We start from the raw sequence: 26,712 nt of genomic DNA on the forward strand, positions 1-26,712 counted from the left end.
AGGTGCAGCAGCCTTGTTGCCAGATAAGTGGTAAATCAGAGCAAGAGGGGCTCCGGTCTGCCAGTGGGACGTGGAAAAAGTCACCTTCTGCTGGCTGGAGTTGGGCGCAGGTTGCTTCGGTGCTGCCAGCTCCAGCGCCCCATCGTCACTGCCCATGTGCTTATGGAGAAGCAGCCACAGTTGTCATGGAGGTCTATTAAAAACCTGTGACCTAGTGAAGGCAGGATGCTGTTTCCCCACCGATAGCCACGTGGTCGGTGTAAGTGAGATTCGAGGTGAGGGAAGGCGCTTTCCCCGAGAAAGCTGCCCTCCGCCCGCTTGCCTGCCCTGCTCATTTGTTCAGCTGCTTGGGTTTGCCATGGCGATTATCAAAGCGAGTCTTGGCAACCATTATTGTACACTTGGTGCTCAAGAGCAAGCAGCAGGTCGGCCACGGTGGACATCTGGCTCGTTCACATGCGTGTACACAAGCGTTGCACGCACGCCCCGGCTGCCCATCGTCCCCAGGGCTCCCTCTCCGTGCGTGTTGCTGGGTCAGAGCCTCCTGCTGGGAGGGAGATCGGCGAAATGCTGCTACGTTTTCACCCCGAGAAGGCAAGGCCAAGTATATATAGTGCGTATTGAGCCCTCCTTCCCCCAGCTGGCAGATATTTCCGCGCTAATGAGGGTGCAGTCATCTCGTAGGCAGAGCACGTGCTGGGAGAAGGAGGGGAAGGGCGTTCGTGGGGACGTGCTCAAATGTGTATCTGCACTTTTAAAGGTTACGATTTACATTGGTCTCCCGAGTTCCTCTGCTGCTGGCAGATGGAGTCAGCAGTGCCTGTTAGCCATGTGCCGTGGCTGCACTCGTGGCGTTACCCAGAGGAGGTCGGGGCTGAGTTGCTTTTTCTGCACAAAAGAAGTTCCCTCTCCTCTTTTGCAGGAGCTGAAGGCAAATGCAAGGACAAGAAAGTTTTCAAGCACTCTGCTGATTGCTTTGTCTTTGCACGGGCTGAGGATTTTACAAGTGGTTCCCTGTGTATGTTTTGTCCTACTCTGTTCTGCTCTGTTAAATATATGCATTAACAAAATAAGGTGAAGCGCAGAGGTGGGCAAGGTCTAATAACTTGTAATTGCTGCTGATACAAAATGCCATCCAGAGGCTTTCCTGAGGCTTGAAGAAGCAGGTCCATGGCAGGTTCATTCCCCAGTCTTCCTCAAGCCCTTGCTCAGCTGTCTGTCCCCAGAAGGTCCCTCTGGGAGCTGGAAGTGTGCCGTTTCATCTGGCTTCTTGGCCAAGGGCAGCAGACTGTCTAAAGCCCAAGCTGTCGTTTTCTCCCAGTAAATAGTTACGGGGTGGATGAAGAACTGACGGCATCTTCAGCGATGAATGAGGTGATTAAGCAGCTTGAGATCTATGTCATGCTCACAGTTTTTGATCAGGAGTATCTGAAAAAGCACCACAAGCAGGTGTGGAGCGTAGACCCATGTTCAGCCCCTTCTCTCCAGCCATGAGGAGTCGGTACAGAGGTATCTGAATGTGATCTCCCTTTCTCTCTTACTAAACTGGCTTTCCCTATTGATTACCTGCAGCTCATTTCTAAAATACTTACAGGGAGAAGCGTCTGGATCCAAGCCCTGCTGAAGTCCACGAAGATCTTTCCATTGACTGTCTATTGGTTTTGAGTTCTGGCTCCAAATCCCCAGGGGTTTTTATGGATTATTTTGCCAGAATAAAGACTGCAGGACTTTGTTCTAATATATTTTTGATCTGTGCCATTTAAGTCATTTCTTTAGCAAGCCTTTTAGCAAAAGTTGCATGTCTCCTTTTGCAGCAGCTTTGCAAACACAAGGTGAACAGTGAATGAATTATGCTGGATCATTTGCCAGCGCATACGCCAAATGTCAGGCAATGACAGAAACTAAAAATTTATGGCACAGAAGGGAAGAATTTTATGATCTTCTATGGACTAATGTAATGACTCTTTTATACAAACAAAGATGGAATGCATTTAAAAATGTAGCTACTTAGAAAATTGGCCTGAACACATTCTAAAATCTGGAGAAATTCATTAGAGGGAAGAGCTGTGAAAGTGCCCTCTGTTTTCAGTTCTGTAGAATGCCTTAATTTTGAAATACAATTGCTTGGTTTTAATTCACCCTCTGATCGTTTCAAGACATGGCTCTCCATTGAACTCCTCTGCACCGTGTTGTGCCAGAAGAATTGGTATAACTTTTCAGAGGTGATATTGATATGATTTAAATAGCTGTTCAGGAACTAGATTAAACCAGATACTGGAACCTACTTTCAACAAAGACATTGGGTTCACCACCTCATTCCTCATTAAGCTCAAAATCAGACCCTTCGTTATGAACAAATTACTATAACCTCATGTCCCCGGGTATGCCGGGTCTCTTCAAACTGGTAGTTTTCTTTTCTTTTTTTTTTTTTTTTTTTTACAGAATCAGAAATCTACAACAGACTTAGGCATCCAGAGAAGCTGAGCATCTTGGAGGGCCCTGAATAGCTTCTCTCCCACTCAGCCTTGGCATACAGCAAAGTCTTCACACATCCTGTTCTTAAATGAGATTTTCCTTGACCCTCTCTTTCTGAATGTCATCACGGTCGGCACTTTGGACTTGTTTAGCCCGAACTTTTCAACCGTTAAAAAGCGTTGTAGTAACCTGAATAGAGCCTGGGAAGAGGAGTGTGCTCTGCAGGAAGGAGGTGTTTGGAGGATGCTCTGGGGAGCTGAATGGCTTGAATGCCAGCTCTGCCCACAGCCTCTCTGCAAATCACCCTGTTAATAAAGAGCCTGTTTTAGTTCTGGAAACATGGAGTCTTCTTATGCAATTACCCAGCATGTGGTAAATTAAACAATCTTGGCCTGATTGCATAATGTCACTTGAAATTTAAGATCCTTTTTCTCTTTAGCCCCTAAAATTTACAAGCCATTTTTGTTTAGATTTATAGTAATTAGGTAATGGTTCTGCTTCTTCGAGGCTCTTCTGGGAAGTTTTTTAGCACTTTGATGGCTAATCTCAAAATAACCAGGGGCAGAGCAGGGCTCAGTCTCCCCGTGTCTGCTGTGGTTTGGTGTACAGGAGCACGCGGTGCCGAGGCACCGAAGAGTGGCTTGGAATGGGGGATCTAGCAGGGGAGTAGTGCTGTATGAGGGCAAAAGTGCTCCAGTCCCACTGCCTCATGTCTCTGCTGCGGTGCCTTGCCAGTCTTTCAGGAAGAGGCACTTCAAAATCACCACCCAGTCCGGAAGTGTCAAGATCCATCCTGAAATCCTTCCTTTCTCTTGACCGTGCTTGACCTCTACAAGCTTGTAACTTTCCACACGTGTTTGTGTTCGGTCTAGAAGAAGGGATCAAGTTTCTGCCATTTTGGAAAATCACAAAGAAAAGACTTTTTCTCGTAAAAACAGTGATTCACTGCAGTCCACATAGCAAACGTCACCTTGGCCAGCACAAGTAAGAGAGACACGTTAAACTCTTCATCTCAGTGTTTCTTGCTGGTTAATAAACTATTTGGTATTATATTAGCAAGATCTACTGGGCTTCATCTCTTAACTCTGGAAGTGCATTTTAGGGACTGATGAGGCCTCTCAGGATGTTTCTTTAGCACATTGTAATCCATAGAACTGGGAGATTTCTGTGAAAAAGAAGAAAAAGATATTCTAGGTTAGACAAACCATTTGCTTCAAGAGGAGTCTTCACAGTTTTTTCCAGCCTGATTTTCAGTATTGGATGTGTTGAGCTTTCCCTGTATCCTTGGAGAGATGCTTCTGCATCCCAGTACCTGCTGGAGTTCTGCTCCCGTTGTGTTGCAGGTGAGGCTCATCATTTCATCTGGCAGAATTCAGTTTCTTTACAGCCAGTTCTGCAACCTTGAATGCAAACTTTCCTGATTTTTTGGTGATTTATGTTCCCTGGTGTTCACCTGGCCTTCATCGTGACTTGTGACACATGACACAACAGGGAAAGGCTGTGGGGCAGGACTGGAAAACAAACAAACAAACAAACATGCTCTTTTAGTGTACAGAGCCCTTAAGTTTAGAATTTGCTGCTGCTGCTCTGAGGGGACTCCTGGCTAATTAAAGTTCAGATAGTTAGGTAAGGCTGTCTCAACATATATCTGTGATGCTCTGCTGTTTATTCATGTCAGGTATTCATAAGACAGTTGACATTTTCTTCCTTAAAGTTCTCTCAAGTAAATTACAGGCATTTTACTGCTATGACCTTTTCCCTTACATGAAGAACTTCTGTTTTGACCATTTTTGTGTGAATATAACACCAGAACGGATGTAATTGGAGATGTATAGTTGTTCCAGTCTGCGTGGCTGGGCTATTACCTGTAATGATCCCCTAATACTGGTGTTTGTAAGTGATTATCACTTACCAAACTGCTTTAAATTTAAAGAAAAAGCCAGCCTGTTTCTCTAAATGGTTTTGGTGAATCACCTTTTCCCTTCCTTTCCCTGAATACTACATTTGCTTTCCTAACACATTAATTTTCCCTGAGTCTTAGGGAAATGGCTTGCTCTATTAATACATTTCTGGAGTTTTCCTGTTATGAATAGCCTTTTATGGCTTTAATGTAGTTTTTGAAAATTCCTCTATTATTGATCTAGATATTATCCCAGCAGGAGTCAAAACCACAAGACAATTGTGTGAGGATAATTTCTTACTACAGTAGCGTTTTATTCTGAAAGCCTGCTGTGTGGTGTGTGCTTTGATGGATGACCCACTGTTTAAAATGTGTATTAGACGTTGGCTTGCTAATTGAATGCCTTAAGGAGCGCCTGTACCCAGTCACTCTAAGTAAATTTGTGTATGTGGAATTTCGGTTATTTTGTTTCTCGCCTGTGTTCTCATGTTTACTCGTTTCTGTTTTCTGACGTTGTAGGGAAGAGTGGGAGTAATGGCAAAGAATCAAATGACTTCCTACCCTCGCTTGGTTTCAGCTCGGGGCAGAGGGAGAGGATGAGGGCTCCTGATTTCAGGACCAGGTGTGCCAGCTGGGAGGAGGAGGAGAAGATGGGGTGGCTGTTGGATGTTAGAAGGGAGCGAGAAGAGCACTCACCTGGTGTTTGGGAGATCAGGATTGGGAGCCCTCATTCTCCTGAAGGACCATCTCCCACACCTCAGAACAGCTCCATAACTGTGAAGCTGTGGGGTGCTTCCCCACAGGGAGAGCCCTTCATGGGAGGCCCTTCGTGGGCAGAGGGAAGGGGACAAGGTGGTTCTCCTGGTCATTGACTGAAAGAGCAGCCAAGGAGGGGGGACAAGAGCTTCTGCCCACCTCCAAGAAATGGCTCCTGAGTGCCATTCCCATTCCCTTTGTGCTTTTGGTTTGGTTCTGTGGGGCAGATGTGAATCAGAAACAGCGTATTTGCTCCTAGGACCAAGCACGGAATGTCTTCTGCTCAGAAGGATTTGGGCTTTTTGCTCAAGACAGTGGGATGTGGAGAGAATGGAGATACTGATTCGTCTAAACCAAAGCAAAGACATTGTTTTCTATTTAACACAGTGATTATTACTGTTATTTGAGTTGGAGGCCAAACTCAAATAATATGTTGTGGTTGTCTTATGGTAATGACCTTCATGAGAACAAACCTTTGCATCCCGAGTGTCTGTGTTTCTGAATCTGCTTTTGTTACTTTCAACAGCTGTTTGGAGGTGCAGCTTTTTTTTGTTCACTGAAACTGCTCCTTGCTTACTTGGAAGTGATGGAGGCAGAGCCTGGCTCTCTGTGTTCATAAAGTGAGGCCTGGCATCAGATTCACTGGAAGGAGGAAGGTCCTTGGTTTTCTTCTGCAGGTGTTTGCAGAGCGTATTCAAGGCCAGATCACGATGTTATTTTCATCCGCGTTCCTGCTCATGTAATTATTTGTGTCACTCCACGCAGAGTGCTCTCGCTGATGCATTGGAGTAAAGTGCTCTGTGTTCAAAATTGAGCCTTTGATGGCGTAGAGGAGGAATCTGTGGTGCTCTGAACCAAAGGAGATCGTTTTGTTCTTGTTAATGAACCTTTATTTAACCATGAAGTAGATGTCTAAGGACCAGATGAACTAAAACCAAAGTAAGAGTCGAGGAAATTGGGGAATACATCTTGCTTCAGCCACCTGTGGAACAAATTAGCCCAAACATAGAGTTTGGAAATTCCTGGTTGGCTTGTGGGGCTGATAGCGTGTACCCATGCCCTCAGGGATGGGTGATGAGGTCGTGGTGGCACTCTCACCCATGTGAAACTCCTTTCCTTACCCGCTCCATCCCCTTGGCCATGCTGACTCTTGTCTTTTCCTCCTCCTTCATAAAAGGAAGTTGCTGATATCACAGAATCACAGGATGGTTTGGGTTGGAAGGGACCTCAAAGACCACCTGGTTCCAACCCCATGGGCAGGACATCTCCCACTAGACCAGGTTGTGCAAAGCCCCATCCAACCTGGCCTTAATATCTGTTCATCAGGGCCATGCTGTGCTCTTTTATAATTTGTCTGATCTATGTTTTCGTGGAAGCCATTGCTTTGGGGCTACAAAGCAACCCCAAGGCTCTTGAATACCCCATACTGCATGTGGTGGTGAGCTCCTTCAACTAAGGGAAACCAGTTTCTCCATTCAGGATGTGGAAAATAAGGAACAGCCACCTCCACCCCACCAAAAGCTGATGTATACAAGATTTGTTGCACGTCCAGTGCAGCAGTGCTCCTAAGTAGAAACTGCCTCTGGCATACAGGGGAATCCTAGAATCATTACTTTGGAAAAGCCCTCCAGGATCATCTGGTCCAACCGTCCCCCTACCACCAATGTCACCACTAAACCATGTCCCTAAGCACCACGTCCAACCTTTCCTTGAACACCTGTGACACCACTACCTTCCTGAGAAACCCCTCCCAATGCCTCGTGAAGACAAGGTCAAAAAAGAAAATAAAAAAAAATAATGTTTGGAAGACACATTTTGGGAGGGAGAGGGGAAGTGATTTCATTGTAATCCCTCTGAAATTAATTTCTTGCTGAAAAATTGTTAGATCTGGATGGACTAAGCCAACTGAGTTACCAAGACAACCTACCCTATCGTGAAGATGACCACGGATCTGTTGATTCAAGAAGAACAATGGAGAGCAGGGGTGCTGGGCAGCATAAAGGGCCTAGGATGGAGTCCAGCGTTGCTGATGGCATTAGCCAGCAAGCCACCGATGGATGTTTGGAACTGGAGACAGCATTTTCCAACCAGGGATTTGAAGGAAATGATGCTACTGACAGCTCATCAGCGTGGAGCCCTGAGGTACAGTGAATTGTCTTTTGTTACATGTGGTGTAAGATTTTGAAGGATACTGGGGGCCAAAGAACGTTAGGGGAGAAATGAAGTGAAAAATTGATCGGCACAGCAGAAGGTAATGTTTCTCCTGTGTGCGTGAGCACACACCTCTCTGTGTGTTTCCCCCGTTCCTTGTATTGTACCTCTTGCTACTAACGCTCATTCAGGGAAGCTGCTTTCTTGCTTGATGTCTGACTTTCGGTCTTTGAACTGAAATTGCAACCAGCATTTACCATCAGTTAGCAAAGAGCACCCTGTGGTGGCCCAGGGCTTTGCAACTGGCTGCATGTGCAGTGTGTGGGCCTGGAAATATGGTGTTGTCCCTGGGTCAGATCTCTGCCTCTTTTTCCACAAGGTTTTTATGGCTTAGGCAATGGGAAGCATCTGGAAAGCTAGAGGCAACTGGTGCCTGTGACTTGGCAAAGTGACCATCACCAGGGTCCCCACTGATAGCAGGCATCTTTCCAGGGAAGGAGAGGGAATGGGGTTAGAGCTGCTTTGCTTTCCCTTGGTTCTGCACCTTTATTTTGAAGCCTCAGGAAACCGTTACAGATTTTAGGACTTGTAAATGCCTGATGACTTAGCATCCCTCTTTTCTCTCATATTCTTTCTGCGTGATGTGTTTGGTTTCATTATTATTTTACCACGAGATTGAATTTCTGAAAAAATATCAGCCTGCATCAGACATATTAAAAGAATCACACAAAGGTCACGTCTTCTGCCTGACTTAAAGGAGACGGTTCTCCAGCTGTGGAAATTAATACCTCTGTACTCCGAGCAACGAGGCTTTGAGGGCAAGGTTCCTTTCCTCCGAGCATGCTGCCTGCAGCTGGTTAAAGTGATGGAGAGCCACTCCTCGGTGCGTACGCTCCAGCCTTAAAGGAGCATTTTGGTTTGCTGCACAAAGCAGTCCCACAAAGCACCGTACAACACATGGGAACTCCATGCGACGGCAGCCCAGGCCTCTCTTTGCTGTGTGCCTGACACACAGTGTTTGTCTGCCCATCTGAGGCTCGTTCCTCCTCCTCTTTATCTGATGTGCATTGCCGTGGTATGCCCGCGTTGCAATGTCTCAGCTGTCCTCCACTTGTATTTCTTTGGAATCCATCTCTCGTTTCGCTCCTGGCACGTACAGTTAAAAAATGCAAACAATGGTTATAGCATCAGGTGGCAGATATCCACGAGTCCTGGTTTGTCTACTACGAGCAGCTACTCATCCAAAGGTATTGTGTGGATTAATGAAAGACTTTTTATTACGGGAACTAAATGTTCTGACATGCCAGGAATGTCCAAGCTCTATTATGCTTCATTCAGAGCTCCTCTCTTTAGAGACAAAAATGATAATTTTATGCCCCTGCCGTGGAACCACAAATACCATTTCAAGCCTAGTCCGTAATTAGCTGCTCTCACAGGTTTCTCTGGCAGAAATGGACTTATTTTACCTAGTGAAATGGATGTTGGCTCTGTCCTGAGCGACTGGGTTAGACATACAGTATCAATCAGTCTACTTAGCTTGACGCCACCACAGCTGAGCTGGGAAGAGGGAAATAAATAAATTCAGATGTAGTGTCTAGACCCCACACTTTCCTTGGATTTCAATTTCACTGTTTATATAGTTTGTGTAGCCAATACATCCACAAAGCACTCGCAGCCCCAGCTGAGCCCTGAAAGCCAATGGGAATTTTGTCAAGACTTCCACAGAAAGAAGACCAAGCATCTATAAGATTCGTGGGCTGAACACCTGTAGAGAGGTGAGTCCCAGATAGCACAGCTCTCTCTGAAAGCACCAGCCTGTGGGATCGCGACAGCTTGGTTGTCCACGGAAAGGTCACTGGCACGGAGTCTGGCATTCTTTCCCTCCTTTCCTCCAACACATGCAGTTTTCTCTGCAGTGGATGTGGCCACAGCTATTGTAGCACAGTTTGAGATTTCCTAATATCCAGATCCATTTTAACTGCTCTGTCAAAGACCAGATATCTGACCTTCAGCCTGCCCTTCAGGCAGCCAGAAGATGAGACGCTCAGCTCTGTTGGTAGGAAAGTGCCTCTTGGCTTTTTGTACAAGATGATGACGCACAGGTACGCACGTTCCCAGCTCAGGCATGTCAATGAAAGCAGCAGTGCTGCAAGCAGAGTTTGCTCTGTACTCCAGCAGCAATTCTCAAATGTGCCTTGATCCCATCTCCTCAACAGCAAATGCACGGATGAAAGTGGGGAGGGATGAACATGTGGGGGGAAGCATGAATCAAGTGCAATCCCTTTGCTTTTCCTTCTTAAATATTATTTCAGCAGCCAGACAGAAATAACTTGACAGCTACACAGCAGCACTTGCATTTGCATAACATCACATTCTCTCCCGGCAGCCCGGCCTGCCTGGCATCTTTGTCTTTGAAACCTGCTGCTCATACAGAAAGGTGTTTTTATGAGCAACTGAGTCATTTTGAGCGCTGACCAAGAGGTGATTTTTCTCTCTTTGACACCACTAATGCAAAATATATGACAGCAGGTCTCCATCACTAATGTACACAGATGGACATCTGTAGCCACAGGTATGAATGCCTCAAACACTTGTAAAAATAAGGAAAGTTGGAGCTCTGCAGATGAGCCTGAACACTTGAAAAGCTGATCGACAGGAAGTAGATGGAAATTTTGAGATTTGTCTGAGATCTTGGTTGAGACACAGGCCGCCCTAGAAACTTCTCAAGGGAATTACATCAGAAGTCTTCTGGCCCATCATCTGTGCTCTAAACAATAAGATCCCTCTGTTGAAAAGAAGTGTTACTTGAAATGCGAAAGAAGATAAATGTTTGAGGAGGAGGGTGACTCAGACTGCTAGTGACAGGCCTTAATTCACCTTCTGGCTATTAACTGAAAATCTTTCCCGAGTACAGTGTATACTCATGTTTAAATACAAATCATTGATCACTATAGCAACCCCTTTATCACATGAAGCACATTCTAGCTCTAAGATAACAAGCACTTTTGAACAGAAACGCACACGCCCACTCATCAAAAGGTAAGGTGAGCATCCATTTTTTATTTTATCAAGATGATTTTTGCTTTAGAAGAAGGTAAAAGATCGCGTGTGAATTCATCTGCACATTTTGATTTTGTATTTTGAATTCTTGTTCCGAACGTATTAGTACCCACACTGAACAGAAGGAACAGATGCATCTCTTGGGAGATTTAAAAAGTGAATAAAGAATCAATATGTATTTAATCAGACCGTTTTTCTTGATTATCATTGCTTTAGCAGTAGGAAAGTTATTGAGTTATAGGGTAGCATCTAGAAATGGAATTTCCATTCTGCCACAAGTTCTGACATTATGATTTTCCCCTTCAATCAAACTGAACACAGTGCTTAATTTTCTTAGTTTCCTACAGAACAAAATATCCAAAAAGGTAGCAGGTTCGATGAAATTGTTTGATTTCAGTAATGTTAAAAAAAAAAAAAAAGCCATCTTGAAAAAATTTCAGTGTATATTCAAAGTAATAGGTTGTCTTTTTTTTTTTTAACCAAACCAAAACATTTTTCCCCTATGTACAATTTTTGCCAAGTTAACAGTCTTCTGCAAAACATTCAAATATTGATGGAACCTGTTGCTTACTAGATTGTATGGGGAATATTACACAGGATCAGGCAGTTAATGAGCATTGGCATCTCAAAAGAAAGTGGGACCCTTGTTTTGCAGAGAAACTGTCCACATTTGCAAACACAAGTGAGGAGATGAAAAGTTTTTAAGTAGAGTTGGAATCACAAAGGCAGTTCAGCTCTGATGGAGGTTTTATTTCTTCCTTCTCTTTGCAGGAGCATGATGAAGTAAACAGTGTACCAGCTCATGAGAGTGCCCATCAGCCCGTCTGTAGATGCGGTGATCTAGATGTCATCTTCACTTATAAAGCCTCAAGTCAAAAACTGGTGGTTACTGTCTTGGAGGCCAGGGACGTCCCAGACAAAGACCGCAGCGGTGTGAACACCTGGCAAGTGCACACAGTCCTAATGCCAAGCAAGAAACAGAGGGGTAAAACAAGCGTTCAGAGAGGACCTGTCCCCATGTTCAAGGATAAAATTACTTTCAGTAAGCTGGAGCCACATGAGTTGAGTGGCTACGCCATCCGTTTCCGCCTCTATGCTGTGCACAAGATGGTTGGAGAGAAGATGATGGGAGAACAGCTGTTCTACCTGAGCAACATCAGCCAGGAGAGGGATGTGAAGGTGACGCTGGTCTTGGAGCCAAGGAGTAATTTGACTGTAAGTCTGATGAAGGAAATTTGGAGTCTGTAAAATTGTTCCTTTAGTGAATGGGGACCAGCTGTTCTTAATACCTTCAATTCAGGGCCATTAGGATGCAACTGGTGGGTCTGTCCTACTGTCATTTACCACAGGTAGCAGTAAGGGGAAGCACAGGGCACATCTTCTACACAGAAAGCTGTGCCTCGTTAATCATGGCTCACCTAGCAAGCTTGTACTTCTATACAACTCATCAAACACCGTGCCATGCAGGATTAATAGCTTGGGTCCTGGAGCCACAAAGGCTAATTACCTTCATTTCAACGAGAACAGTAGTTCTTGTGCACCGTTATGTTGGTGGAGCTGTACTACTGCCAGTTCAAGAGCTACCTCATTTGGCACTAGCTCCTGGCCTGTGGATCTCTGCATTGAGCAGTTTCCACGTTACCAGAAATACTCAGAAAATGTTTCTTTTCATGGCAGATTGGAGTGGTAGGTCATGGGAGGAGGAACTGGCAGTGCTGCTTCATAGCCTTCCATGCATATCACTGTTGTATCCAGCTCTGGCTATGCCAATCAGTTTGTGTAGATGAGCTCTGACATGATTCATTGTCTACAAGAAGCTCAGTAAGACGTTAGGCACACAAAATGAATGAAACATCACAGGCTGGGTGAGAAGGGGATAGAGAAAATGTCATGGTGCAAGGAAAGAAATTAAGAAAATACGCAGTACATGACTAAAAAAAACCCAAAATGCATTCCATCCAAAAGTCTTTTTTTTTTTTTTTTTTTTTTTTTTTTTTTAAGATTTTCTGTGCATTTAATGAGCTAGGATGTATGCTTATCTCAGAGGCTTTGATTTACACTAGATTTACACATTACATAGCGTTCTTCATCTTTAAAGAGAAAGCTAAATGGTGTTTTTGTAAAAGTAATGCTCTGATTCTTTTGGTGCCTTATCATAATTCATTCTTAGTCATTGCCATTTCTTAAGGGAGATCTTACTAAGCAAGGCTACAAGATATAAATTAAAGGGAGGGTGGCGGTGAAAAATCTGATGAGACTTTCAGTGCTCTTTCCCTGCAGAGTGCAGACTCTCAGCTTAGTCTGTCAGCAATCTCTCACAGTGATAGCGCTTCTTCAACACAGTCCCTGTCGCATGGAGGGGTGCCAGAGCTGCTCGTGGGCTTGTCGTACAATGCCACTACAGGGCGGCTGTCAGTGGAGATGATCAAAGGCAGTCATTTCCGAAACCTCGCAATTAATAGGCCACCTGGTAAGTACTTTCACTGCTATTAAATAACACCACAGAGTCAAAATTTGTGTTTTATTTTCCTCCTCGAGATATTCAATTATGCCATTTCTGAGTTAGGTTTCCGTGCAGAGCGTCTGATTGAAAATTAAGAGCATTATTGCAAATATGTGTGCTGGGAAACTTTGCAGTGTAAATGGAGGCAATCATATGAAGACGCAGCTGACAGGACAGCAATACCAGAATGCTCCTTTTCTTGCATGTACCTTTCCCACAGCTGATTATGGCAGAAGTGCTATTACACCCAGAGCACAGAGTAATTTTCAGCAAATCCACAGAAAAAAAGAAGCACTTTTTGAGTGATTATATGTTCCCATGTGACACGCAGAGGCCCTGCCTAGTGCCATTCAATATTTCCTAGGGCTATACTTTTAGTCCCCTTCTGTGCTGCTGAGCTCTGGGTGACCTGGTGCTTCTGGCCCTTGGGGGATCTTCCTGCTGTGATTTCTTTGTAGCCACACAAAAAAGTCTTTTGTAGAAAGAGGATTTGAAAGATGTTCTATTGAGTCTCAATAGTTGAGTTCCCTTCCTCCAATACCTAAAGGAAAAAATGGAAATTGCCTTTCAGTAGGTTTGGTTAGTGCCTGAGCTATAGTTAGTCCTTGAGGAGGACAGTGGATGGATGGTGCTAATGTCTGTGATACAGATGGGGCCGGGCAACCATAGTGCGTGGCGTTATCTGCTTTGTTGCTTGTGCCCCTTATTCAGGGTTTGAATGGCAGCTCTGTATTCATCCCATATTATCCTTTTGCCTGCTGGCTGAAACCAGCAGCTAATGGCAATGTGGAATAGCATTTTTTGTTTGCTGTTGTGTTTGGGTTTTGTGATTTGGTTGTCTGTCTGTCAATGGTACCGAAGGTAAGAACCTTTGACAGCTCTTTGCATTCACTGGATTTGATGCTGTATCTCCAGCTTGCAAAATGCTAAGATTGCATTTGCAAGATGCTGTGCTCTTTATTCCAGAGCTAGCAAAGCATTTATCTGATATTTTGGTGTACAGACATGAAAACTTAAGTTTCTACTAAACTACTTCAGTACTTCAATTCATTACATAAATAAACCTGACTGTGTGAGCAATCAATCCTTCAAGAATTAAGTGCAAGTCTCTGCAACAGTAAAACACATGACTTCAGTCTGTGTAGCCCTAGCTCGTCTCGCATTAGCTGTGACAACAAAGATCTCCATGGCAGTTACTTAAAGGCATGCTATTGTTTGCATTTATGTTTTATTAAAAGTTTCAAATCAGGGCATTTTTAGTTGATTTAAAGCAAAGGTAGGTTAAGGCTAGGTTCTTACTTACCACATTCTCTAGCAAGCAAGTTCACATGTGTTTATGCAAAATGAACATATTCCTGAAGTTTAATCCTCAGACATCAAATGAAAGTAGTCCCAATATAAGTCCAAGTTAATTTGCTGCAGTTTTTCTGGTTGTGTTTTCCATCTGTGGTCTTGGAGTTTTGTCACTTTACTGCCTGAAGGGCAGGATTCTGCAGCACTTCTGTTCTTAAATCAGGCCCTGCGCAAGCCTTGCATCTGGCTCAGTCAGGCAGCTGTACTGCCCCACCCTTTTCCCCATAAATGAAATGTTTGCATTGCAAAGAACTCAAATAATTGGCCTCCAATTTACTACCTGCGGTATCATGATCAGATTGCTGACATTTGTTGGTATGCTTCTGATGAGCGTCTCTCTGGGTGCGTGGTGTCTCGCTCCGTGTGCTGCAGTAAGCTGAGCAACCCTCAAATTCATCGTCTGAGTGCTGTATAATTGTGTCTGTCCTGGGCCTCTCAAGGGATGGGGTTTGGCAGATTAGCCATGTGTGCACAAATTTGCTTTCAGGATGGAAAAGTTTAGCTGCCTTGATTAGACGTCCCATTAAGCTTTTTAGCTGATGGGCACACAGGAAAGCAGTAGCTTGGCTGGCAGCATCTTTAAACCTGATAAGCATTTTGCATGTTTGTTGATGTGAAGAGAACAGCACGAGAAAAGAAGGCATTCTTTGAGGGAGCTTTTATTTTAAATTCTGCCTGAATTTTCTGCTTTCTGTGTTTGTGGGGCTTCAGATAAACCTAATGAAATCAGTTCGATAAGCTGGCCGTGCAAACTAATATTCCTGACACTGGTTCATAATGGTTCTCCCTGTCTGTGCTATTAAGGCTATCCTGCATTGTCCCATTGTCCGTTTGCGCCCTTTCTATATCCAGATCAACTTTAGCATTATCAAGCCAGCTAGGTCTCGATGTTAGATTTGCTATCAGGCGAAGTTCATTACAAGGAAGTTCTGAACCTATCACTATCTGCTTCTTTTACTCAAACTCACCTCATTTTTTTCTGCGCCTGTAAAGTGCCCAGTAGTGTGCTGAGAAGAGGAAAATCCTGTGAAGCAGAAATCAAAAGAAGCTAAGTAGAAGCAGGAAGAAAACCAGCACTTGTCTCAGATGCTGGAGTAGCTTTTCACTGATAGCTCCTGCAGACGCTGCAGAGGAGTGCTGTGAGGTGGGATTGTTGCTGTCTGAAACATGCTGGTGGCTGAATGAGAAGCTCAATAAGTCCTTCACTAGGTGAAAACTAAAACTGCTGCCTCCCTTTCTGGAGGGCGAGGAAACAGCCCTTGTGTTTCCTCAGGTACAGCCTTTCCATGGCTCTGCTCTTTGAGGCTTGGAGAGAGCAATTTATTTCTTGACACTATCACGGGGATTTCAGACATAATAGTGCTTCAAAACACATAAATATCAAGACCAAACTGCTCTGTGGGGCAGTTACATGTGGTAAGACTGCACACAGACTCTGCAGTACCCTTTTGTGGTCCTGTCGCAGCCCAGTGGCTTTAGTATTGTCTACTGCTGCCAGCTGCAGCTGTGGGCAATGACAGGAGACTCCTACAAGACAGCAAATTCTCCAGCTGTGCTCTTTTCCCACCTTACCTGCCACCTGGGGTCCTGCACAGGTGATCTCAACATCTCCTGCAGCACTTGTGCTCCCTTCTTGGCCTCTCTGCAAAGGGATTTCAGTGTGCAGAAGAGGGAACTGGGCTCAGGCACTGCTGATTTCAGGTGTTAAAAACCGCAGAAGCTACAGCAGGTAATTTCTGGAGAAGGAGAGGAAGATTAGAGCTGGGGGATTGTGCACATCTCTGTTTTTTTTTTTTTTTTTTTTCCTGGGAACATCTTATGCTTCACTTAAACCTTTAAATGGGATGCAGAGTTGAACTGAGTCACTCCAGTATCAAAGTCATGGGTGCTTACGTGGGTAATAGCTGGGTTAGGAAACAGCTGGGTAGCCCGCAGAGACTTAAATCTACCAGGCAGTGTCTTCTCTTCAGGTCACATATGTGGAATGCAAGGATCGTTTGATCAAGAATAAGCATCCAGGCATTGTTCTGGGGAATATGCAGACTTAAAGAGCTGAGTTCACAATCCCTGAGCACACAAACAGGTCCATTATCACTCAGAGCACTTAAGAGCACTCAGGAGCAGGGTTGCAGCACTGGACTGTAAATTGGCAGTGTCTGCCAAAAAGCCTCGTGCACAAATGCATTTACAGCTTTGTCAGATGTGGGCACCCCAGGTGTTTTAGCACTAATGAGACGTGTCCTGTGCACCTCCTCCTCTTCGGTTCTTGTAAAAATCAGTAACGTTAGTTATGCCAGCATTAACAAGTTAGCATTTCATAGGGGTTCATATTTCGGTCTGTGGTATTGGGTTTTCTTAGAAGAACAAAGCTCAGCGTGTTCACTTAAAGGATGTTTACTGTAAGGAAAGTAACAAGAGAAGCATACAGCACTGGCAGACACATCTTTAAAAATTTATAACCGGTTACGTGCTATTTGTATGGGATAGTAGTACCTTGGGATTGTAGTGATGGACCGGGGATCGTTTGCCCTCATCAGTGTGTGAACAGGCAGCAGAAGGATGGTTTCTGCCCACAAGATATTTAACCTCCATCAGCGGCTCTGCTGGGTGCAGCTCTCCCTCCTCTAATCCAGCCTTCGCTTTTCCTCTTTCACATTGCTTTTGGGGTTTACGTCTGGGTGTAGTGCAATTTGAGAAGGACTATTGTAAAGATATTCCCATGTCTAAGAAAAGTCCTCCTAGCTTTTCAGCAGCTGCAGAATTAATCACACATAGTAATTACATCCGTACATGATCATTATTATACCAGCAGCATATTAACCCCATTAAACAAATACAATAGCACTAACTCTGGGAAAGACAGGAGGGAGAGAACAAGCTATCAGAGTTTCTATTGGGAACAGGAGAAATTCTTGAAGTAAGGACTTGTCTGAAAACAAACATCTACCTGAGCCCCGGATAACACTGCCAAGAAGTGCAGAAGCTGCTCATGTAGAAAAATTAGGGTCCTCAGATGGTATTTTTTGGTCTAGTATCAGAGTGCCTGAAAGTCATTAGTGGATTTTATCTTATCAAATTCTTTGTGGGGGAAGGAAAGTTATTATCCTTGTTTCATTCCTAGAGGACTAAGACACGGGTTAATTTCTTTAATTGATCCCACTTAGACCAGGAAGCTGAATAAAAAGGTAACTTTTAACCAGCATATCTGGCACTGAACAGGGAGCTTGCTTGAGCTCCTAAAGCTCTGTAATTCCTGCTCCCATCTCATCAGTAATAAAAGGGTGATTTGTACCAGGCAGCTGGGATGGAGTCAGCCCAGAGAGCTTGGTAAACAGCAGTAGAGGTGTTGGGCAAATGCTCGGTGCTGACTACTTGCCAGCTGGTCACAGTGGGCTTGTACAAAACCACGTCTCCTTCGACATCTTTCATTGCCTGTCCTTGGATATATCTTGCATCAACTTAAATAAGCTGAGGAAGCTTTGTTCAGGGTAGAAGAGTGGCCAGCTGCAGGGAGTTCCAGAAGGATGTCTCAGTAGTGAGCAGCTGGGCACTGGTGTGGAAGATGAAGCGTGGATAAATGTAAGGTATGGTGGTGGGATTCATACTCAACACGGGTGGACTCAGAGCCTCTTGGGAGTGAGGTATTAGCTTATAGTAAATACCGTCTGAAAAAAAAAATCAATCAATCATATATTATACAGAGAAAAAGAAAAAATTCTATGTGATTGTAAATATCCAAGCACCTGCACAATGAATGCCATATACAGCTCTGGCTCCCTCCATTATATGCAGCCAGTATATGCTCTGTTTTTATAGATTTTCTGAGGCAAGTGCCGTTGGGCACTGCTGGGTGGATGGACTGACTGTGTAACTCTTCCATGTGAGACATGTGAGACTTGGTACCAAAAACCAAGGAGCTTTCAAGGAGCAATTGGGAGATTTTGGTGAGGATGTTCCATAATAATTAAACAAACCCAGTGACAGAATCCGTGATAGCTTGCACTTGCAGTTATCTGTTAACATTTTCAATGGTTTTGTATGTCTGTGACCATGGTACACTTGCTGTGGATAATGTGAAGGTATTTCAGAACCAGAAGAGTGCATCTGAAGCAGAGTGCATGGCGATGCTTCTCCCAGTCCCATAGCTGTGAAATAGAAAGAAAAAAATCTTTTTTTCTTTTTTCCCTTCCAAACATGAGCAGAAGACAAAGGAATTGCTCCCTGCTAATTCCAAATTTCCTCTGGAGCCAAATGTTTAATGCAAGCCCACAGCAAGTGCACGGAGCAGCGTTCGCAGGCGGCCTGATGGCAGGCGGTCCGATAAAGCCGTGCCTGTGGGCACCGTCGCTGGAGATGAGAACCAAACCTAAGTGCCCTCACATCATGCTGCAGCAGAGTTATCGCTGCTGTTGCTGAGAAGCTGTGCCTTCACGCATCTCTGAGGCAGCATAAAGCACACTAAACATTGTAGGAAGCACTGAAATTGCCCTTACTGGAGGACAGACCTCGTGCAGCTGGAGAGACCCCTCATCTCCTGCCCCTCAACTTGCAGGAAACAAGCTGTCCGTGCTGGCAATTCCCCCTGCTGAGGCCAAGAGGTGCTTCCAGGGAGCACAGCACCCTTCTCTGCTGCCTTTCAAACGAAAGGCACTGCTGGTCCGTTCCCCAGTGACTCAGACGCCGCGGAGGCTGCCAGATCCCAGCCTCTCCCTGCAGGAGAGCTGCCAGCCGCAGGAGGGGGACCGCAGCGGCAGAGGCTCGGTGGAAGCAGGGAAAGAAATTTGGCTCCTCAGCGACATAGTAGGCAGCTCTCAGCTCTTGTGTAGTAAACAGAGTAGGCCACAAGCTGCCTCTGGCCCAGTGCAGATTTTCACGACATGGGGCTGGCCACAAAAGCTTGAGTCTAATTTTCCTCCGCGCTCTTTTCCCCACTACAGCTGCAGTGAGCCAGGTTCAGGGATTGCTGCCCCGGTGCCGGTTTCATGGGGAGATAAAGCCATGGGCTGACAGAGCAGCAGCCTCCTGGGACAGGTCAGTCTGAGTTAGTGGGGGTACCAGGGAAGAGATCTTCATGCTGAGTTGTGCAGAGTAGCAGGGATGCTGCCCCAAGGCTGCTTTGCTGCTGTTTATTTTGTGGGCTGGGAGCGTGGCCATGCCAGCTGGGGGAAATTAAGCTCAAGGCCCTAGGCTTTATTTTACCATGGGTCTTATTAGTCCAGATTGCAGCATGCTGGCATGGTTGTACTGCTTTTGGAAACAAGCTAGCTTGCCTGGAGGGAGGGTGGGAGAGTCCGCACAGCGCTGCGTTATGCCCTGCAGTCCACAGCCTGAGAGGTCAGAAGTCTTTGGTTGTTTATTTCCTTTCTAAATATAAATTCAAGCAGGGAGCTGGACCCTTTTGTATTGCAGTGTTTTTGTTCACAGGTCAGTGTTTTTAATAATGGTGGGGCTTAGGGTAAGTGAAAGCAGAGCTCACGCTACGCTCCGTGCTCCAAAACCAGGAACGTATAAATTATAGTTGATTATTCCCCTGAGTTGTCATTATCAGTTAGTTCCCTTGGAAGGATGATGACAGAAATGGGTCATTAGAAAAATCACGGATAAACTGATTGCCTTTGCAGATGAGCTCTCAAGAGGTGTTTTATGGTTGGGGCACTGCTGATGGAGACAGAGCAGTCTGCAGGAGAAGACGTTTGGCCAAACCTCTGGAGTAATACGCAGCGCCAGCCCAAAATGTGTCTGGCTGCTTGCAGTGTTCCTTGATTTAGTGCTTTTCACTCTGGTATTAAATGCAGAGGTGTTGATATTTTGTGTCTGTGAGCGTTGTTTGCTCCACTCATCCCTGGGATGAATGATGAGTTCAACGTAAAAATGATCTGTGGCAAGAGCTTCTGGTCCAAAGTCTGTATGGAAAGGAGAACCTGGTGGATGCGGTGCTGAAATTGGTCTTGGCAAAATCTGACGTTGTTCCTGCGTCTTCACAGACTTTTGTGTAACTGGAGGCAAGCTTCAGTGCCACACAATCCCAGGTATTAAGAGGTCTGGCTCTTCACATCAGTGAGATAGGTGCCTCAAGAGAAGGTGAGCCTTAAGGCATTTTGAGGAATGTTAAGCCTTAATCTTTCTTCTCCTTTTGTGCTTGACAGAGGTGACATGAAAGTAAATACACTGAGGAGTGTAAAGTGCTGAGATACCACAGTAATGAGGCCATTACTGAATCTGAGCATGTAATTAGATGGAAAATGTTTGCCTTCATAATGAATAGATGCTCTCACACATACATTCCTCAGCAAACCGGCAAGTTCATCCTTGCTCTAGTTCCACTAATCTCACCGGGTACCCAGGGGTGGATTTTGTTTGGCAAAGCCAAGCCAAGGGGAGAGCTTTCCATCTCAGAGAAGCAGACTGGACTACAAAAAGAGCTGGGAAGTGTTTTCCAATCAGACACCTAAAAAGGTGCTGAAAGGAGCACAATGCGGTACGGGTGAGCGAGCCACAAATGTGGTTAGTGAAGCAGAATAACAGCTCTGCTTCGTACGCACCAGCTCTGCAAAGCAAATTTCATATGCTAAATATATTATCCACACCTACTCCTTTATTTCTGTTCAGGCAAGCTCGATTCTTTTGGCTGGTAGAATACACCCAGTGGAATAAATCTGAGAAGAATTAGCAGCCTGATGTCACTTGCTCTGGTTTTGTGCCTGTGTTTACACGGAGGTGAGTAAGGCTCCTGGTATTAGCTCCGCAGTGAGCTGCTTCTCCTCCCAGCCTGCACATTCTCACCTTAGCCAGATGATGTGTGCAAAACTCCCTCAGACCTTGGTACTGTGCAGGCAGGATGGTGCCAGAGAATTACCTAACAGATCCTGATGTGTATGAAGGAAAAAGCCTAATTTTCTGGTTTTGATTCTTGGTTTAAGTCATCAGCTGTGCAGTGCTGGGTTGTCTTTAAAGCCAGCTCTGTTACTTCACGCTTGCAAAACTTGAGGCCTCACTAAGGGATGTGACGGATGTGACACACTGCAAGAAACCTGTCCATTAAATGGATGGAAAATTGGGATGTGTGGAACACCTGTGAGGTTTAAGCTGTGGCACTTGTTTAGTGTTGAAACGGAGCTCATCTCCAGTGGCAGCATTGCTCACTAGACGGCTGCCCAGTTATGCCACGTGCTGCTTTGGCTGTAGTGACTGCAACTTGGTTGGCTCTGTAGGGCTCTGCTGAAATGAATTCCCGTGTCCCAGCACTCGCCTCGCTTACATGCCAGCAGAAAGGAGCCTTTTCAGCTTTCTGCCTGCACGTGGGATTGGTTTGGAAAATTTACTGAAGTTATGCAGAAGATGTGAGATTTTGATTTTTAAAGGAAAGGCAGTTTGGAGTTTAAGCAGGGAATTGTCCTACTTAGCTGCTTGTTTGTGTCCAAAAATCAGCCTGGCTGAGTTTCTGGCTGCTTTGAAATTTGTCCTCACAATGAAAAAAGAAAAAAAAGTAAAGAAAAAAAAAACACCTTACTCCCCATTTATCTTGAATTCAGGGGAGCTCCCTGCAGCCAGGATGTCCAGGTGAGGGATTAAATGATCGTGGAGGTCTTTCCAACCTTGGTGATCCTGGTGCTTCAGTGCACGTTTTGGTTTGTTAGAGCAAAATAAAGTGACATCTCTGTGAGTATGGCAAGAAATTGTGCCTGGTGGTTATCTGGCTTGGTTTCACGTTGAGTTGAGCTTGAGCAGAGTCCTCTCCTGCGCGTTTCGTTTCTGATGGGTCTGAAGTCGTTCCAGATCTCAGCCCCTCGGCATCACCCGAGGGATTTGAGTCGAATGTTCCTGTGGGAATCAGCCCTCCTCTTGGGAAATCAGCTCGCGGTGAAGCAGCTCTTTCCTTCCCAGCTACAATCAGCAAACTCTTTTTACGTCAGAGCTCCGCTTTTCTGTCTAACGAGTAGGTCTTTGCTGGCATGGTTTACTCATCTCCAGCGTTGTGTTGGGAGCCAAGTTGGCCCCGCTAGCTAATGATTGGGCTGAACTTTCCCTGCAGTAACTCGATAGCTGTACAGCTGTGCAGGCTCACAAATTGCTCCTCGATTGTCAGTCTCCTGACAGCTTTTTCAGCGGAACAGTTTGAGGAGCGGCGAGCCCTGCTTTGGAGACACAGAAGTGTTTTCACACCTGAAGTGTAATTTCACACCTTGTGTCGCTCAGCAGATAAGTGCGTAAAATAGCACATCAAACAGGAACAGAAGAGGATAGACATGCTGTAGACAAGAGACCACGGCTTGTTATTTATTTCCTATCTTCAGCGCACTCTGAAATAATAATCGCTTGCAGAAACCCAGGCACAGATTTACAGAGGGGTTAGGAAAGGCTTTTTCTGGCCAAGTGATCTGCTACCATCGCCTGCAGAGCGAGGCGAAAGATTGCACACAGGTGGGGCTATGGGGCTGCAGAGCTCTGCCTGAGACCACCACGTACCGAGGTGAAACAGTTAATACTGGAGGCAGCAAGAGTTTGAAGGGTGGATTTATAGGAACATCGAATTAAACCATCCCTTCCCTTTATTTACTGATCATTTTTTACTCCTTACATTGGCTTAAATAGTGAATACAATTGAGGCCACCAAAAAAATAAGACAAAAATGTAGAACAGGCTTTGAAACCATTGTGTGAGATGAAATCATTTCACTGCACATGCAGGTTTCTTTTCCTTCTTTTTCAGCACCCTTTTCATTTGCTGTTTCAAATAATAGGTCGTAGAGGCTTTTTGTAGAGGCTTTTTTTTTTTTTTTTTCCCCAAATGATAGTGACAGTGAAGCCAAGGGAAGCCGTGGTAGGACAGCTCGAAAGAAGCTTTGTTGTGAGGGAGAGGAAGGGAAGGTGCAGATGCACCGTTTGTCGTGGAGAATCCACAGAGATGCTCATGGTTTCAGTTAGTTTTAGGCAGGTTTCCTAGGCTTGGGAACCAGATTTCCTGCATTTTCCAGGAGAATGGCCTGAAGCACTGTTTTTTTCCTTTCTTCTCCCCAGCTAAATATGAGGAAGTCCAAGGGGTGCTGTCATCTGCTGCGTCTTATCCCATGGATTTTACCATGGAGATCATCCCAGAACTCATCTGTTTTGCAGTGCAGACAAAGCTGCACTGCTTTGAGTGTTTTGGCTTCTTTTTTGATGACTTGGGGCTTTTGTTTAGTCTGTTAACCATTCCAAACATTTTCTTCCCTCTGTTTTGTCCTAGACACCTATGGAAAGCTCTGCCTGCTCAACTCCATGGGCCAGGAGATGTCTCGCTGCAAGACCTCCATCCGCCGAGGACAGCCCAACCCCGTCTACAAGGAAACTTTCATCTTCCAGGTTGCCCTCTTCCAGCTCTCCGACGTCACGCTCATGATCTCCATATACAACAAGCGCAGCATGAAGCGCAAGGAGATGGTCGGCTGGATTTCCATGGGGCAGAACAGCAGCGGGCAGGAAGAGCAAAGTCACTGGCAGGAAATGAAGGAATCGAAGGGGACGCAGGTCTGCAGGTGGCACACGCTGCTCGAGTCCTAATGGTTACGGGGGCAGCCTGCAGGTTCTGGGACCCGTGGGTTGTGATCCCAATCAGCGGGAAGCAGCTATCCCATGGCAAGCACTGTGCTCTGCCAGGTCTTGTACGCTTCAACTTGACTGTCAATGTCATCTGCCATGAGCATTGCAAATGGCAAGGCCTGGGAAGCAAGTTTACTTCTTGTCTTTGCAGGTTGCCCTGCATTTTCCATATCCAAATAATTATCCCAAGCGAAAAGCAAAGGGCAAGCCTACAGAATCCTCTCTTTGGGCCTTGTCTTGCTCATTTTGTCACAGGCCTAACCATCGCAGTCTGATTTTGATGCTGTTTTCTTCTGGGGTAAATTCTCTCTTCATTCCCTTATTTATATTAATGAAGTTTGCAAACATTCTTGACAGGCAGATAGCTCAGATAGGCTAAACTGCATGCAGATCACGTTCTCTCTCTTATTACCACGTTTTTGAGTCCTAGAAATAAGCATTTGGTACCACTATGGACTGGATTTTTCAGGCAGCATGGGAAAACACTGTTAAATTCTCTGTCAACTTTTAAGTGCCTAGGCATTACTACTGTTTCCTGTACTAACAGTTGATATTATTCATTAGGACTTAATACCACAAATATTTTTAATGAGGCACCCTGTGCACTTGTTAGCCTGTATTGCCATAGGCGTGCATGAGAGGTAACTGGCATCGGTTTTATATCGCAGTTATACAACGCATGTTTAGATGCTTACTTGAAGTTCATGGCTTCTGTCATCATGGATACCAAAAAAAAAAAAAAAAAAAGAAAGACCAGAACAAGCTGCACATCCACCTTTGTGCCTGAATCACACTTTCCTGCATCGTTTTGGCCATGTGTTACTTTGCTCTGTAAAAGTGAGGTTCATTCAGAAAAGCATTCCTGTGAGCAGCATGCAGAATGGCTTTCTGGCCGTGGTTTCTCTCATTCAGTTAAGCACAATTCAAGTTCTCTGGGGGCTCTTGTTCAAATGTTCTATCCTGTAATGTCTTCTGGGGATCTGAAAAGGGACCATTTTTGGCATGCTGAGCAGCAGGGAATGCCAGACCACATCACCTCATCGCTGGGGCAAGCTCTCCTACAGGCAAGAAACAGGATCCGGGGGACCCCTCCTAGAGGGGGTGCTGGCTCTGCCGAACCAACACCGGAGAAAAGTTTTACGTTTCCTGCCTCTGACTGAAACCAGTGCAAGGAGCAGGCTTGCTGGATGAGGTGATGACACTTTTATGTAGTTACTCTTCAGATTCAGTTTTGTCATTTTCCATTTTAATCTTTTTTCCTGTCTCTGTGAGTTAAAGTCGTGGAGTCAATGGATAGGGACACGTCTTCGTCTGCTGCCTCACTATTGAACGTTTAGCAGTCGTTTGCTGTTGCAAAGCTGCGTGTGGCACAGCAGAGGATGTTCATCCTCTTGTGCAGTGATGGTACGTAGACAGTAAGGTGCCAAGACATTCAAACTCTGTCAGCGGCCTGATTTTGATTCCCTGCTCTCTTTAGGAGAGGAATGGCTTTCTTCATTCCTGCTGATGGTAGCAAGATGGGAAATATTTTGCTGAAAAGGTTTCTCAGTCCTGAATCACCTCATGTTTTGTTTTTATTGTTTACTGAGACCTGGCACCAAACTCTCCCTCCTGCACCACAATTGTCTCCTTCCCTTCAATGGTGCTGTGCAGATCTAACCAGTGCAAGTTTGGGCACTGGCTTTTTTAACCAAAACTGAGCCTGGGTGCTGGTTTGCCTCACACCCTGTGAAGTGCTAGACCTGGGTTATCACTTGATGTGGTGCAAACAGGCTTTGTTCGCCCTCACGGGGCAGTCCAACAAGACAGAATAATCTGTAGGGAGAAGGACTGCTGGTATAGGTGAGACAAATTGTCCTACAGGTCATGGTTACAGAAAATCTTACACTTACCTGTCTGAGCACCATTTCCAGTGAGACTGGTGGGTGTCCTATGCAGGAGGGCTGTCCTCCACTGCCTTGATAAGCTGGCATAATGTCTGCTTTGCACTACTGGAGCTTTGTATCACAAAGCAGGATCTAACCCAAACACAACTACGTTTTTGACTGCACTGTTAACACTGCTGTATTACCAATAGGAGAGAAAATGAGCATATGAGTGGTAATGAGCAGAACAGGTCGGACTGTTCTTCTTTTACCATGTACTTTTCTTCTGGAAAAAAAAAAAAAAAAAGCACAGGAAACAGCCCAATTCAAAAGGTGCATTTGCTGATTTCAGATGTTTTCCAATCTCTGCATCTGTTTTTCCTGAACTGCACAAAATGTATATATATGCAAGTGTTTATAAGCAATTTTATTATCTGAAATGTGTGTGTATAATAAACTTACTAAGATTCTCTTAGTTACTTCTTGAACTTGCAAAGTATTGCTTACTCTTAATTTAATGATTAGCTAAGGGAAAAGCATAACTCGAAAGTATGTTTCAGAACTGAACTGGAGATAACCCAGGTTTTTAATTGTCTGATTAAAAAGAAATCTTGGAAAAGACCATTTTAAAAAGCAATGAAGTAAACTGGTTTTGGACTTCCATGCTGTTTTCATATCTACATCTTCTCTGAAGATACAGCATAAGGGAAATTGAATTTTAAGATATATTTTCACTGTAGAATAGTGGGAGGCAGGATACTTGGAGTCAGCTAATATCTGAGCATGTTAAAACTTCTCTCTCAGATGCAGTAGCTTCCTGCATCATTGCAACGGCATTTTGGCCTGATGTTTTCAGGAAGAACTTGGAGCGACGGAAAAAGGGATGAGGCAAGGGAAGCACTGATTTTTTTTATTTTTATTATTTTGGAGCTGCTGCTAAACCCGCTGGCACATCCATGCCTTGAGCAGTACGTTTGTGAGGTTCATTAAATTCCTCCTGAAGCCCAGAGGGATTTAGGAATCTTGGGATGAACAGTGTTGGAGGTGCTCATGCTTACGAGCTCTAGTTTG

The 26,712-nt window shown here is 45.0% G+C and overlaps 1 protein-coding gene across 2 annotated transcripts in view; it reads left to right on the top strand.

Annotated features, from left to right (window-relative positions):
- Positions 1 to 26,182, top strand: part of SYT16 (synaptotagmin 16) — a 38,149-nt gene extending 11,967 nt beyond the window's left edge. Inside the window, exons 3-6 of one of the 2 annotated variants that reach the window (XM_082762481.1) lie at positions 7,017 to 7,273; positions 11,114 to 11,557; positions 12,623 to 12,812; positions 23,424 to 26,182. In XM_082762481.1, the coding sequence (XP_082618607.1) occupies positions 7,017 to 7,273; positions 11,114 to 11,557; positions 12,623 to 12,812; positions 23,424 to 23,737 (1,205 nt within the window). In that variant the 3' untranslated portion in view covers positions 23,738 to 26,182. The remainder of the gene's footprint in view (positions 1 to 7,016; positions 7,274 to 11,113; positions 11,558 to 12,622; positions 12,813 to 23,423) is intronic. The other variant, XM_082762482.1, reaches the window with a different exon arrangement.
- The last annotated feature ends 530 nt before the right edge of the window (positions 26,183 to 26,712 follow it).

Source organism: Aythya marila (genome assembly GCF_965140915.1).
Source record: "Aythya marila genome assembly, chromosome: 5".
Classification (NCBI taxonomy): domain Eukaryota; kingdom Metazoa; phylum Chordata; class Aves; order Anseriformes; family Anatidae; genus Aythya; species Aythya marila.